This window comes from Lepisosteus platostomus, chromosome 4 (genome assembly GCF_059453375.1).
Source record: "Lepisosteus platostomus isolate fLepPlt1 chromosome 4, fLepPlt1.hap1, whole genome shotgun sequence".
Classification (NCBI taxonomy): domain Eukaryota; kingdom Metazoa; phylum Chordata; class Actinopteri; order Semionotiformes; family Lepisosteidae; genus Lepisosteus; species Lepisosteus platostomus.
This window is the reverse complement of record NC_142614.1, coordinates 16846643-16861929: the sequence shown is the minus strand read 5'-3', so window position 1 is coordinate 16861929 and position 15287 is coordinate 16846643. Positions and strand designations below refer to the sequence as shown.

Genomic DNA, 15287 nt, shown 5'->3' with positions numbered 1-15287 from the left:
CTGCAGTCTACTGTATGTAGGTCCTAATGCCCCAGTATAGTGATAGCAAGATGAGATGGTGTTAACCCTGGTGTCCTGGCCAAATTTCTCCCTGGCCTTTACCAATTGTAGCCTTCTAGTAATCCCTGTCTATCAATTGGCATCATTACTCTGTTTTCTTCCCCACTTATAGTTGATGTGTGGTGAGTGTACTAGTGCACTCTAAGGTCCTCTTTACCTGTAAAGCACTTTGAGTGGAGCATCCAGAAAAGCACTATATACAGTAAGTGTATGAAATTATTATTATCTTTCCAACACTGAACAATATTTATCATTAAAACTGTAACCTATGTTTCTGCTCAAATTATTTTAAAATCATTTGGTGTTTCTCTTATAAATATTCTCCTTTCTATCACTTTTTATTTCTAGATCTCACAAATGTTAAGAGCTGCCAGTAATTTTATCTCATCATAGTAGTGCCTTCATCATTCATCATACTAGAACAATAATAGTAATAAACTCTTATCAGATTTTTCCAAGTCATCATTCTGGGTGCACAGAGGTGGTGATTCAACAAGCAATGTGTAGGTACACTGAATCAGATATGGACAGAGATTAAATTTATAGGTACTGTAGCAATGATTTATACTGAAACGTAGGACACACTAAGGAATTACAAAGTGCCATGAGGATAATTTAAGTAAGACATGTAAAACCACCATTAATTACACAAATACCAAATGCAGTGTAAAATCACTTTACAGAAAAGCTTTGAGTTTAAATTCATCTTGCATTGGAACATGCTTAAATAATGTGATTTTGTAATCACTGCACACAAATGCATTTGCCTCTCAGAATTTGTGACAATAATTCTCCAAATGCATTATCTGTGAAGGACATGATATTAATAGTGAAAACTATTTGCTGGGCTTGACTCAGCAGGATTCAATATTTTAATCCCAGTGATGTTCCTAATGTTCAGTGCTTTGCTAACATTGGAGCTCTATACTCACTCCAGGAAGCGTGTGATGTAGTCCTTGCTGCAGGTTGACCATGTGAGGGGTGATGCATCGTACTGTAACTGGCGAGACATTATGAAGGGATGCCTTCCTTGTTCACAGTCATTTCCCTGCCCGTCGTGGTGAATGCCAAAACTGCAAAGACAAGAATTACAACCACCTGTTTGTGAATAATAATGGATTTTGTTTTTCTGGATGAGATGTGATGGCTGAGTTCTAGGACTAAATTGTATTCCTGAAAAACGCTACTTCAATTTGTGATCAGTGTGACTTTTTTGCCCTATTCTCCAGCAAACATCAAACATCAAAAACAACAAATCTCCATAAACAGGGCACTGTATCTGTCAATTCCTCCATCAATCACTTCTTAAAGTTAATATAGTAATATTATTTACAGTGTTCAGTCTTTGATAAATTATCTTTGATAATTTATTTGACCTCTGTGTTATCCTGAAATTACTCTATTCATACACATCCCGATAATAGGATGGAAAATAGGCAAATGTGAGATACACAGTAAAAAAATGACTAAATAGCATGCTTTGAAACAAACAAAAATAATAAATCAAGTAGGTAGCTGCGACAGGATGCATAGGCTGCAAAGGAACAAGTAAAGGTTTATTCCATGCCGAAAAGGGAAGAAAAGAAACACGTTCCAGCTGTGGAGCTTTCTTCAGGTGGAAAGCAAAATAAATAATTATTAAAGCACCAACTATATTCTTATAATTTAATAATTCATTTTAACTAAATGCTTTAATTCAAAAGCAGACTAATCCAGACTTTTCTTGCTACATATTTGTGACTAATGTTACTTTAGAAATTAAGATTTTCAACTCCCTAATACCGTATGCCTCCAAAGTGCTTGTAGCTGAGCCTCTATACACTGTACTTCAATATTGAAGCCACCAGCCTTCACATTTATGCACACACATGATTGTGTGATTGAACTTATGAAAGAAATATTTAAAAGATAAATGCGGCCTTTTGAGAGCTGTGTTGGAAGCTAATCAATATTTTAGAAAGTTTTTAGAAAAAACATCTTTGAACGTTACAGGCAGAGAACAAAGAATTAACATTACAAGGAGCTACAGCACTAACACCACTTGCAGCGAACATATGGTTTTTCTTAGCAGTCTCCCGTTCCAGCACCCAGTACCGGGCCCAGTTTAGCTTCTGACATCTGATTAAATTAGTCTAGAAGGCAGGAATACTGCTGCTGGCATTATAATAATAATAATAATTGCTTACACTTATATAGCGCTTTTCTGGACACTCCACTCAAAGCGCTTTACAGGTAATGGGGACTCCCCTCCAGCACCACCAATGTGCAGCATCCACCTGGATGATGCGACGGCAGCCATAGTGCGCCAGAACGCTCACCACACATCAGCTATCAGTGGGGAGGAGAGCAGAGTAATGTAGCCAATTCATAGAAGGGGATTATTAGGAGGCCATGATTGGTAAGGGCCAATTGGAAATTTGGCCAGGACACCGGGGTTACACCCCTACTCTTTTCGAGAAGCGCCCTGGGATTTTTAATGACCACAGAGAGTCAGGACCTCGGTTTTACGTCTCATCCGAAGGACGGCGCCTGTTTACAGTATAGTGTCCCCATCACTATACTGGGGCATTAGGACCCACATGGACCACAGGGTGAGCGCCCCCTGCTGGCCCCACTAACACCTCTTCCAGCAGCAACCTTAGTTTTTCCCAGGAGGTCTCTCATCCAGGTACTGACCAGGCTCACACCTGCTTAGCTTCAGTGGGTTGCCAGTTGTGAGTTGCAGGGTGATATGGCTGCTGTGCAGGGTGATATGGCTGCATTAAAAGTCTCTTATGTTCTTAGGAACAGTCAACTAAATATTTGAACAAATATTAAGAAAACTGCAAGTCACTGACATAACTAACACCATTCCATAGTGTTTAAATCCCCTAAAGACATTAATTATTAAACCTAGACTATTAACTTCCTAAGAGACAAAGGTATTCTATGTCAGGAGGTAGTTTATTTCAAATGAGAACTTTTTGAGTCTGTTTTAAAGTAACATTTCCACAGAAGTGCAATAATTTCACATCCTTTTATACATTTTTAATACTCACCCCTAACACTTCCATTGAGCTTTTGACCTCTCAGATGGCATAAAATGAAATATATATATATATGAATATATTTACAGGACAAAGCCAATACAAGAATATCTCAACCCAACTAAATTAACTAAATCTTATCTGTCATATGACAAAGACATGCAATATATCTCTTCAAAGATTCATTTTCTCAGAGCTGGAATTAATCTAGATTCAACAGCTATTGACATGAAAAATGAAAAAGTTTCAGCTGGACTGAAAGAACATATTTAATGGTACTGTATGTTATGTTATCTTTGTATTCATTTTTTGGAGAAATCCAATTTGCTTTGGAAATATCTATTAATGAGTAAAATTAAATACCGACAGCAACATATGCAGAAATAAGATTATCACATTTATTGTCAAAGTTTTATTCTCTACAAAAAAATACTAAAGTGGTCATGAAATCTATGAAGAGACGACATAGGAAAAGGAAAAGTTATAATGCACTACAGTACGTTACCTGTGTCCCAGCTCGTGTGCCACTGTGAAAGCAACAGGGAGGCCAGAATCCTCATTGATATTGCAGCTTCTGTGGGCCTGACACATTCCAGACAGATGGGAGAGCCCCAATGTCTCGCAGGGCTTATTCATCCCAGCGCAGATATCTTTTCTACAGAATAAAACACCACCACCATCTGCATTACACTTACACTGAAAATATATAATATAGCAAAGCCTTCTGACAGACGAATCAAGGCAAATTGCTCTCAGTTTCCTGCTTTCATAATGTTTTCTCTGCAGTGTTTCTTGGATTGGAAAGGATTTTGTGCTAAAAGGGCAGAGGCATACTAAGCAGTAAAATGTCATTAGTCCTCTGCGACTGGAACCCCACAGTAGCAGAAAGAATACTGGCCAAGTGCTTCCAGGGCTCTGTAGGCTTCAGTCATCTAGGGTCTCTTTAGTCAGCCATTCAACAGTTATGCCAATGCTTAGACTGGTGCTGTGGACTTCCAGTGCTGTCAGTGAGAGCTGCATCACTCCTCCAGTAAACATGACTCTGTTGTATACATTAGTAGGCTCACTGTGTGAAAACTAGTTTGGTGATGCTTGTCTTAGAGGACAGCATGCATATGGTCTTCAAATCTTTAATGCTGGAGTGAGCATTAAGGTCATAATGCAAGCAGATTCATTACTGGCAACTCCAAAATTGGGAGGTACAGTATTAAAAGAAAAATATTTGGGATAAAAATAGATTAGTATATACTTATATCTAAAAAAAGTGATACATTTCATATTATATTTGATATGAAACACTTTTGTGTTTTTCTTTTTACTTTTTGCTACAGTACCTGTTTTATGTTTACTGATTAGAAATCATTAATAAGTATTCCTGCCAAACAACTCAGAAACATCTCACGTTGACCATGAGGATATATCACATCAGCACTGAGCAGGTCACACCCAATAAAGAAAAAGTATTAGTATAACTTCCCACTCTTCCTTACTGTTTTCAAAATTATTGAAAAAAAAAGTATGTGGTTGTAAGGGTCTGGAACAATCTTAAAACACAAATTGTGTACAAAATATTAAAATTATCCTTCATTAAGAAGAGCATCACAGACTAGTTAAATAGTTCTACAGAACTGAAAACACTGATTTAACAAGATTCTGACTCTAGCTTCTTAGCCTTAGTAAAATTTTTCTGCTGATTGTTCAGCATTATTTTGGTCATAGAGTAATTTAAAGATACCTAATGGACTATTCAAAGTGTTATTCAATACATTTGTTGTTAGTCTCACTGTCAGTATATTCCTATATTAAACAGAAATGTTTTCAGCAAATGTTGCAGATATCAAGAAATTATTTTATTTACAATTATGTATAAAGACAAGTTGTTCAGATTTCAAGCCCTTCACAATGCAAAACACATTAATTAAGTCAATGACAGAAGAAAGAATGCCTTCACATCTTAATTGTCATTAACTCTATAAAAAGGCTGCCCTGCCATTCGTGTTGCTCTTGATCTCCTCTATCTCCAAACTAATTAAAAAGTTTGAAAGTATTGTTTCAAGCGTTTCCTCCAAAGTGCTTAACTTTTCTTGATTAGAATATCAACCAGCTCATTAAGAAAAAAATGTATCTTACTTGTCTGCATGTTAGTCATCATCCAGCTCCTTGATGTAACCAAGGAGAATCAACTTTTGTGTTTTATGCTTTAACAGCTTGTTAGAAATTCTCTTATCGAAGCAAAATGCGAGGTTGCTGAGTTGCTGAACCTATAAGATTAAAGCACTTGCTTGGAGTGCAGGTTGAGCCCTTTGCCTTTGCTGGTTCAGGCTTGGGTCATATAACTAGTCAACCATTACCAGGATCCACAAAAGGTGCATCACACACGTAACAGAAAGCCAAACTCTTCTTGGACCTGGGTGAAACATCAACTCCTGTGGCTTCTCAGGGGCAAGCAAGCTTGCAGTGACATCAGTGTGAGCTGCACCAGGGCTCCAGTAACAGCTGGGAATGGTGGAGTGTGCAGCATGCCGAAAGATGAAAGGCTCTGACAGAGGGACTTGTCAAAGGAGTGCAGCTTCAAGTCTTCGTTTTTCCAGTTTCAAGTTAGGTAGATATACTGTATATACTGTATTTTTTTAAATAAAACCAGTAACTCCTGTTACACATGAGCAAGCAAGCATGTCACAGTAGTGAAGAGGCACTACCAAACCAGAAGCAGGTTTGTCATGGAACAAAGTCACTTGCCTGGTAATGAGCACTGCAACATCATGGTGAGCAGGGTGAGTGTCACTTTGGGGGTTGATGCTCTTCTGCCATGTGCAGAAACTGGCCAGGGTATTATCTGCATGGTGGACGATCTTTAACCCTTTCTGTAAAAAGGCGATACACAATCCAGTTGAATTCACTGAGGACAGATAAAAAAGGGAAAATAAAAAACAAAAGATCATAAGAGAAGTATATGCAATCTCATTTCCTGTTTGAATGGCATACAAGAAACATGACCACACACCTCTTCTTCCTGCAGCAGGATAAGACGCACCAGAACAATGTGAATAGCGTTGCCAATGCTAGCATCATGAAAAATCCCAGTAACCTGTGTAAAAATCAGAGTAAAAAAATTAAATTACCATTCGAGTTTTAAGAGGAATTCCCCAAAACTAACACTCAGTTTCTATAAGCAAAAATCTAATAAGTATTTTTATTTTAATATGCTCAGTCCCCCATACATGTAAGATTAAAGTCTCTCAGTCTGAGCTCTGTAAATTCATGGAGTGATTACAGTATCTCTAAATGCCTTGCAGACAGGCCCTCAAAGAAAATTCACAGGATACTTTCACAAAGAATTACTTGGCTTGTAAAACAAGAACAAAATAGACATGAAAGGAGAGTGGGAACAAATTTGGATGAAAAGAGCCTCAACTGAATTCTAAATGATTCATTGATCACCTTTACATCCAGTGAACGTTAAACAACACTTTACAAACCCATGTTTCAAAAGGTCCATACAAACCCTCAGTAATATACATTACTTCCTCAATAAAATAATAATAATAAATGTTATTTTATATATTGCCTTTAAAGCTGGCTTCTCAAAAGCATTTTACAGAATGACAACAATAAAAAAAACACAAGATACAGTATACACAATGAAAATACACAATGATAGGAGACATACAGTATATGAATATGGTAGTACTGAATACAGGGTACTGAATATGGTAGGAGCAAAGGGGTATATAACCAAGCCAGTTTAGTAAAGGCCCTTCTAAAGAAAAAGGTTATGACTCTAGATTTGAGAAAGTGTAGGGAAGGTGACTGTCTGATATCCTTAGGGATAGAGTTCCAGAACTTCAGGGCATAACAGGAGAAGGTCCTCTCACCTATAGAGTGTAGATGGGCTTGCGGGACAGATAGCAGACCAAAATTATGAGAATGAAGGTTGTGAAGTGGAGAGTAGGGCGACAGTAATTCAGACAGGAACTGAGGTGCCAAGCCAAGCAGAGCCTTACAGGTGAGCATGAGGATTTTGAAGTTGATACAAAACCTGACAGGAACCCATTGCAAGTACTCCAGGATAGGAGTAATGTGATCACTTGCACTAGATTTGGTTAGGATTCTGGCTGCTGAATCTTGGACATACTTAGAAACCCCAGCAAGTAGAGCGCTACAGTAGTCAATTCAGGAGAAGACAAATGTGTTGATCAGTTTTTCAGCAACAGTTAGCGGTAACATAGGAGATTTAGTCTGGCGATTTTTCTGATGTGAAAGAATGATGTTTTGACAATATGTGGCACATGTGGGTCAAATGTCAAGCCTGAATCAAATATCACCTGAATGTTTCAATTTTGACCAAAGCTCAAGTACAGTTTAAGCTCAATAGTAAACGTCATGTTTAAAGGCTATGAAAGGCAGCAGCAAATGTAATTCCTCTAGATAAGAAAGCTCTCACCATGTTCATGATTGTGAAGACATAAGACTCCACATTTTCAATGCCGTGATATTCTATCATCTTAGGGTCAGCCACGACCAGGGTCTCCACCCATCGCTCCTTGCTGACAGAGCGCTGAGCAATCTGTCGTCCTTCTTTGGAATGTTTTCTCTCCCAGTTTTCTCTCCGTCTTTCGGTTCTCAGAGAGTCTAAGTAGGAATCTATACATAGGAAAAGTGTAAAATACTTTAGCAGCTGTATTTTTTGCCAGTTTTAACAAAGAAACATTCAATAATATGCAATCATGGTTGAGAAACAAGATCAATAAGACCACGGAAGACATTTGTATGAAAGCTTATTAATAATATACAAATGCTGCAATTATTTTTTTGCATTTTTCAATTTACTTGCGCTATTTCTGTTAAATTTTCTGTTAATACTAAAGCATTTAGTGTTATCAAAAATAATATTTTACTTAAATAAATTAAAGCTATGGGCGTTTTGATTCTACATAGGCACGCTCTATTATTTATATGGTCATATTTTTGCAATAGTACCAAGATAGCATTCCTTCTGCATTAATTGGTTGTATTTATATTCGGGTGGAGTCTTTGACAATCTCTCACCATTTTTTCTTCTTGGAACTAGAGCTCTATGTTTTTCAAACATTGATTCATCTATCCATAATACTAAGGCAAAATGTAAAATTTCTTCTAATTGCCTTTTTGAATAATACTCTTCTTAGTGAACACTCATTAGAAACACACCATCATAACAAATGAGCTCATTCATTTAAGGCACCATACGGTATCTCTCTTATGCTACAATCTCCCTGTACTGTCTTTAGGCACCCAGATTAAAAGAACTAGTGGCAGACCTGTTAGCTCTTGGCTTGTCCTAGATTTGCCCATCTTTCGTGTTGGAATTAGAATGATTAAAGAAACCGAATATCTTTAAAGTAAAAAAAGGGAGACAATGAGGGTAACTCCAGACAAGCATTTAAAACCATGACGATGAACCCAGAAACCTACCTCAGCGCTTCACTACTGAGACAAAGAACCTAGAATCCCTGAAACATGTGTACAGTATTTATTCCCTAAATCATGATGCACTCCTTTACAAAAAAGGTTGTGCGTATCTTTAATATCACGGTCTCCTAATAATCCCCATCTATGAATTGGCTTCATTACTATTTTCTCCTCCCCACTAGTTCTGACGCGCTATGGCTGCCGTCGCATCATCCAGGTGGATGCTGCACATTGGTGGTGGTGGAGGGGAGTCCCCACTACCTGTAAAGCTCTTTGAGTGTAGTGTCCATAAAACTGCTATATAAGTGTAAGCAATTATTCTTCTTATTATATCCAGCCACAATACTGTTGAAGCACACTGCCTGAGATCTTTAGAAATGACTGGATTTGTAGCATGGATCAGCTGTCAATCAGCAACCACAACAAATTTAAAAGGCATAAAATGTTTGATTTTCTCAGTTCAAACTGTAATCTACAGATCATACAATCCAATCATACCACTTACTGCAAGAAAGCTTTTGTTGTAAAGGATTTTATTTTGTGGGACCTTATTTGCAGACACAATGGGGAATAAATGTTTTTCTATTGTATTTGTTATGGTATGGGGGGATTATAAAAACAAAAAAAACATCTTACAAAAAAGTATTTGAAATTTATATAAAATGAATAGACTTTATGCTACATTATAAGCATTCTTGCTGGCAAATATTTACCAAGAATATCCTAAACCCTCTACAAAATTCTATGGAAACCTTTCTGCCAATGTCCTTAGATTTGACTAAACTGCAGATTGAACAAAGTAGTCATTGTTCCCAGGCGAATGCAGTTGCATCACCTTGTCTCCTCTGGTCCATATTTCTTTGTGACCTCCATAAAACTATGCAATCTGACCTTTTCAGATGAGAGAGAAATAAAGCATAAATTACTTTAACCTTGAGGACAGCCTTTGCCACATTTAATTCTGTCAACCACATTCATACTATAGATGGTAAAGGCAAGCTTTCATTATTTCTCAGTATGCTAAATAAATCTACCATTAAGCAATAAGTTAAGAATTTTAAAACACACAGCAAATCCAAAATGGTTTATTGTGCTGCTATTATTTATTCCTTATTAAAATCTTTCAACATACTAACAAACACGTAAAAAGCAAACCAATAAGAAAAATAGCTAGGAATAGCTTATAATTTACATAAAATCACTAGATGTGTTGTACATGTCCATACAGGTTACTTTACATATAAAGTTCTCACTGATTCCATTTATTACCCAGTAGATTTACTAAAGATGAAACTTCAAATCCAGGTAAAACCTACTTGACAAAACAAGCAAATCTACGGAAGTTTTTTAAAAAAATATATGATGAGTCAAGTTGTGGTTGGTTATCTGTTGCACATACAGTATGGATACTGAGCATGTCTTCCATGTGTTGCAGTATTTTTCACCAGCATGTTTGATCTTCAGTAGGTCAAAGCTGATACTGCTTATTTCAACTGTTAATAAAGCAGATTTTCTCTTTTTTCCCCTTTTCAGATCACAGGCTTTGTCCTTCTAACATTAGATTTCTCAACAAAACCCACTCAGAAATTTGCACACATCTCAAAGCGCTTCATAATTCCTTCTATTTTGCCTTTATTATATATTATTTGCATTTATTCACAAATAATTTCAAAGCGCTTTACATTTACGAGGGTATATTGTACTCACTTCATCCACCACTGAAATGGTTTTATAAGCCAGAATAGAATCTCTGCTTACAGGGGGCTGTACTGTTTTTCATTCCTTGGGTCTCAGAAGCTACAGTATCTTGACAAGTTTTTTTCTTGTTTCACTGGATCTCTGAAGCAATCTTAATTTAACTAGGTCACATTCGTAATGGGGTGGTATCAATTTTATTTCTTTCTATAATTTGTTTTCATCAAACCTTGGTTTATTCTTAATATTCTTATGTTACATTTTCCAGGACATGCAATGTAGTACTGTATATTCTTGTGTAATGCAGACTTTAGAAAACATTTTCTGTCTAATGTTGTATCTTCAGATTGAATGTGTGAAACTAATCGAGTCTTCAGAGATACTGATGTACTGTAGCAAGATGCAGCAAGTACAGATGCAGCCATTCAAAATGGGTGGGGTATTTCGCGGCATACCCCGGTGGGCGTGTTGCGGTATCACGTGGTATCACGCAGTATCACGCAGTATCACGCGGTTAATCGCGTCATTTGACTTCATGCCGGGAACTATCCAGTGTCACCTTGTAAAATCGCCAGGGGGAGCTTAACCTCTCATGTTCAGCATTTGAGCTTTTAATTTTGAACTGTGTATTACAGCATGTTAATCATCAGTCATTAAAATGTTGGTATATTTTAAGAAAGCAAGATTGCTCAGTTGGACAAAAGTACACAACCTACCTTTATCAGAAATATTTATGCATTAAAGCCTTTACCGAAGATATTACTAATAGTATTAATAATTAATGACTTTGATTAATGATTTTCAGTAAATTGAACCTGTGGAGTCCTCTGCCTAATTAATCCCGTGGAATCTTATCTAGAGGTCTAGTTTAGAATGCAAGATAAACTGGGAATTAAAGAAGCAGCCATTCAAAGTGCGCGGTACAGACACGTACCGGAGGTAATTGGCTACGGCGTCGCGCATCGTGACGCAAGATGACGCGGGGTACCGCGGTACGTGATTGGTTGACCGACAGGGGCACTCGTGGTCCGTTGGTCTGTCGTAGAAAGACTTACAGTAAACGTCTTTACTGTGCCCGTTGTAGATATTGAATTTTACCACTGAAGGGAAATCTTAGTAGCTGAGCATAAAAAGAATAGGAGCATACTGTAACGCGTGTGAAGGCCATAAACGATATTAATTTTGGAACATAAACATACAGTATATGGCTGGTCTTGGTACTTTATAGAAAAAATACACACCAGTATTCCATTTCTCCCTAAACATTTTAAGCATCGAAGTCTTTAACTAAAGAGATACCGGAGTCAACAAGCATACTTTTAGAATTTGATTAAAAGGGAATATAATATGGAATCGCGTATCTAAAGAATTTAATAACGATATGATTATATTCGTGTTCTGCGACAGGGCTGTGTAGGGCTGTTTCGCCTCTCTCTTCATGCGACTTCCCTTGTAGCCTACTGGTCTACGTGCTCGATTACCAACTCACGGGTTGTGTGTTCAAATCCAGCTGGTGCTGGACTTTTCTTTTAACAAACATTTCTTCGAAAAAATAGAATAGTGATATTATGGACAATCAATTGACTTTTATATTTCAAAATATCACAACATGATCGATTCTAAGTCATTTTTGATAACAATGAATAGTCACCTTCTTCCCTTCTGACAACGGTCCCTGCTTCTGCTTCCTGCTTCTATTGTGTGTGTGTGTGTGTAATAGAGTAAATTTTAATAGAGAAATGGAGGCTGGACAGTATGCGTTACAATATAAACATTTATATTGATTTAAATCGTGTTTTGATTTAAATCGCAAACGCGTGTTTAATTTTATGTGTTTTTTTAATCATAATAAGGGCTAATACAACATAAATTGATACAGTATCTTTGTCTTCTAAGTATCTTAATAAACTTTCAGCATAGCTTTCTACCCGTTTAGATTTATATTTCTTGGGATATTGGGATCAAACGTGGAAGGATTAGATTGTAATCGTTTTTATTTTTCAAATACGTTTTAGAAAAGTGTAATCTATACTTGCCCAGACTGTACGCCTTCCTAAACCTCGCCTTTCACTCCTGTCCTGCTCTTCCCCGCGCACCCCAGCCGGGCGCTCTTCGGCCTCTGCCCGGGACGAATGTATATTTTGCTATTTACACCCGGCGCGGCACAGAGGGAGCGTCTGCATTTATAACTTAGTTTTTAAAATTAGTCAAGCAATATGAAGCATCTCCTTTTACTTTTAAGTCCCTTAAATACATTGAGCACAGCTTTCTCACCACTTAAGATTACTTTTTGATACCATCCTTACACAAAGCAGAAACTTTCCGATGACATACAGTACAAGTGGAAAGATTACAGATTTTAATCGTCTTTAATTTTGTTACGTTATATGTTTTAGGAACGTTTCATCTAAACAAACACCACAAAACTATTCTCGATTGTATTTCTGAATGTTATGTTACACCTACAGTAGTTCACTGCTTTAAATACATCGAATTAAGAAAGTTAGGTGTAGCACTTTAGATCTTTTTTTCTGAACCAGGGAAAATCTGATCATGTTTCTCTATAACAATAATAAAAAACTTTATTTTACATGTCACCTTTAAAAGTGGCATCTCAAAGCAATACAGTAGATTGAAAAACAGTTAAAAGGGACCAAAGTAAATACCAGACAAACGCAAAAGCGTTTTTAATAAAATGCTTTTATTCATTCAGCAGAGAGTGAGAGGGACATCCAGCAGAGAGAGACACACACACCGGTTTCCATTGACAAAATTGTTTTTTTTTCAATTCCTCTTGTCTAACAGGAATGTTTTGTTTGTGGACAGACTGTTAGACTAGAGGAAAAGAGCGCCTCCTTCTACGAAGCATTTCGTTGATCCGATCACGAATTATTTTCCAGTCGCACGAAGTAAGGGTTGTAAAGCGCGAAGTAAAGCGCTGATTCTTATGGAATGTGTTCCGCCGGGGATTCAAAAAAAATTTTTTTTTTTAATCGCGTATCTAAGGAAAATTGCAGTATAACTTTACTCATGCACATCATTATACAGTATCTCATTTTGTATTTCTATAAAAAAAAATCATTTGCACAGCCACTATTGTTGTTATTGTTTTTATCCTGTAAAGCACTTTGAGGAGCACAGCTTTCTCACCACTTAGATTACTTTTTGACACCATCCTTACACAAAGCAGAAACTGATTGTATTTTCTGATGAAAAAGATTTCATCAGAAAAGATTACAGATTTTAATCGTCTTTTTTCTGAACCAGGGAAAATCTGATCATGTTTCTCTATAACAATAATAAAAAACTTTATTTTACATATCACCTTTAAAAGTGGCATCTCAAAACAATACAGTAGATGTAAACCACAGGTTACAAAGTAAATACCCAGACAAACGCAAACGCGTTTTTAATAAAATGCTTTCATATATTCAACAGAGAGAGAGCGTAAAACCTGGGTGTAACAGCTGTTCCTTTTTCTGATCACTCGCTCTCTGGATAAACGTTTCGCCTGTCCAGTTCTTTGTTTTCCTAATTTGCCGATTATGCCTGCTGTGATCCACTCCTACCCTCACACCTAAAGAAGACTATTTTAAATTTCTTTGCGCATCCTTAAGGTGATATCACATAAAGGTGATATGTAAAATAATGTTTTTTTATTTGTTGTTATAGAGAAACATGATCAGATTTTCCCCGGTTCAGAAAAAAAGATCTAAAGTATACTAGTTAAGGAAAATAAATCTTAACAGGGAGAAAGCTATGCTGAAAGTTTATTAAGATACTTAGAAGACAAATATATCAATTTATTTTAGTCAAAATTGTATATATCACCTTTAAAAGTGGAATCTCAAAGCAAAGTAAATATCCAACACTGATTGTACCCATCTGTCATGCTAATAAAACACCTTGAATTGAATTGAATTGAGGGAGAGAGGGGGGGAGGGCAAGATAACCAGGATGCAAGGCAAATAAGATACACTCCACAGGCATTCACAACAGCAACATATGAAATGTTTGCACATATAGTTAAGTTATTACTTGGTTTTCAAAGTGCAATGAAATACAATATTGTTGTTGTTGCTGTTCTTGTTGATTTTATCCTGTAAAGCGTTTTGAGAAGCCACCTTTAAAGGCGATATATACTGTAAAAGCGCTGATTCTTATGGAATGTGTTCCGCCGGGGATTCAAATTTTTTTTTTAATCGTGTATCTAAGGAAATCTCAGTATAACTTTGTTCATGAACAAACAGTGGCATGTTACATTATTATAAGTTTTTTTGTTAACAAGGCTCGCCAGCTAATGTGAATCGAAACCTGTCTTTATAGCTTTTAAAGTCGTGTGATGTGTAAGCCACAATTCAAATAGAGAAAAAAGAGCTGACTGACAAGATTTAAGATGTGGCTGTCAATGTTGGATTAAAAAAAACACATTGCCCGACGTTTGTTGCATTGCTTGAAAAATAACTTTATTTCGAGAGACTGGATAAGTAATTCAAGTGTTTTTTTTAACTTCCTGAAAAACAACTAATAATTTAACTATATGTGCAAACATTTTATGATATGTCGCTGTTGTGAATGTCTGTGGACATGTGCTGGCTGGACAGGAGGCTCTACTGTACACAGAGAGGGGCGGGAGGAGGGGACAAGCCGATACATACTCTTAGAGTTTGATTAATAGGGAATATAATACAAAAATATAGTACTAAAAAAAAGATACACTCTACAGACGTTCACAACGGCGACTGTCAGAAGATAGGACACAGCGACTCAGGCACCCGCTGAATGGAAAACGGGCACTTTAATGTTCTGTATGGCTAATACTAAAGCCAATACTAAAGCCAATAATATTCAATACTTTAATATTATTTTCTGTATGTTTAACAATAGTGGGTACTGGCCTAATTCATCCCTGCTCCCGTTGTTAGGTGTTAATGTGTTGTTAAGTGTGAATTTGTACCTGTTTCCCTGAGGTCTGGCTTTTTTTCTGGAAAACCATAACTCTGGTCTTGTCCAGATTGACTGTCGGCGCCCAGGTCTGACAGTGCTGCTCCAGCA

The 15287-nt window shown here is 36.8% G+C and overlaps 1 protein-coding gene across 1 annotated transcript in view; it reads right to left on the bottom strand.

Moving 5' to 3' along the window:
• The window catches only part of adamts12 (ADAM metallopeptidase with thrombospondin type 1 motif, 12), a 153483-nt gene that overhangs the window by 74634 nt on the left and 63562 nt on the right, over nt 1-15287 (bottom strand). Inside the window, exons 4-8 of the mRNA XM_088628774.1 lie at nt 7531-7730; nt 6091-6174; nt 5826-5950; nt 3592-3741; nt 993-1133 (exon numbers count right to left, since the gene is read on the bottom strand). Coding sequence (XP_088484900.1) covers nt 993-1133; nt 3592-3741; nt 5826-5950; nt 6091-6174; nt 7531-7730 — 700 coding nt within the window. The remainder of the gene's footprint in view (nt 1-992; nt 1134-3591; nt 3742-5825; nt 5951-6090; nt 6175-7530; nt 7731-15287) is intronic.